Here is a 1,037-nt window from a genome sequence, read left to right on the forward strand (position 1 = left end):
GGGCCGTGTCATCGCTATCGGTGCAGCCCAGCAGCTGGCCCAGCCTCTGGCCTCTCTTCTTGGCCTCTTCAAGTGAAATCCAAGCCCATGGTGCGTTCGGGGCTCCGCTCTGCAGCGCGGCGCGGGTGAAGAGGGGCCGGCTCCCCGGGGAGAGGAGATGGAAGCCGACTGACGCAGCCCCAGTGCCCTGGCCGAAGAGCAGAAAATGAGCCGGGTCCCCTCCGAAGGCGGCCACGTTGTCCTGCAGCCAGCGCGCCGCCAGGCGCTGGTCCCACAGGCCGGCGTTCCCCGGGGCGGCCGGGGGCAGGGACAGGAAGCCCAGCGCCCCCAGCCGGTAGTTCATGGAGGCCACGATCACGTTCTCGGTGGCGGCTAAGAAGCGCCCGTCATAGATCTCGAGGGAGGCTGCCCCTGTGAAGAACCCCCCACCGTGGATCCAGACGAGGATGGGGGCCGTACCGTTGGGATGAGGATGAGGCACCCAGACATTGAGGAAGAGGCAGTCCTCGGACTGCGGCACTTTGGGTGTCCAGACATCTGCCTGAGGGTAACCTGTGACCGGAGGCTGGTGGCAGACATTGCCGAAGCTGGTGGTCTCCAGGACGTGGCTCCAGGGCTGGTGGGGAAGCGGTTTCTGGAAGCGCAAGGCCCCCACGGGGGGCTCAGCATAGGGGATGCCCAGGAAGGCCGTTACTGTGCTGGAGCCGGCCTGGAGGTGCTTGCCCTGGATGGGGCCACTGGTGGTGAGCACCACGGTGCCGTCGTCATCGGAGCCAGAGCTGGGGCCCGGCAGGGAAAGGAGGAGCAGGCAGGGGAACGCAGGGAGGAGTCCCAGCATCGCAGCAGCTGTAAGGGAAACCCCCCCAGAGGGAGTTACAGGGAACAGGATTCATAGATTCATAGATTCTAGGACTGGAAGGGACCTTGAGAGGTCATCGAGTCCAGTCCCCTGCCCTCATGGCAGGACCAAATACTGTCTAGACCATCCCGGATAGACATTTATCTAACCTACTCTTAAATATCTCCAGAGATGGAGA

General features: G+C 63.7%; 1 protein-coding gene across 1 annotated transcript; it reads right to left on the reverse strand.

Annotated features, from left to right (window-relative positions):
• Window positions 1-4: 4 nt before the first annotated feature.
• LOC112121292 (acetylcholinesterase-like) lies at window positions 5-841 on the reverse strand (the record flags this gene model as incomplete). The annotated part of the gene is made up of 1 exon (XM_026661496.2): window positions 5-841. A coding segment is annotated over exon 1 (834 nt), but the record flags the coding sequence as incomplete, so codon positions are not given.
• Between the last annotated feature and the right edge of the window lie 196 nt (window positions 842-1,037).

This window comes from Terrapene carolina, unplaced genomic scaffold (assembly GCF_002925995.2).
Source record: "Terrapene carolina triunguis isolate 2854851 unplaced genomic scaffold, T_m_triunguis-2.0 Scaffold7497, whole genome shotgun sequence".
In the NCBI taxonomy this organism is placed as follows: Eukaryota; Metazoa; Chordata; order Testudines; family Emydidae; genus Terrapene; species Terrapene triunguis.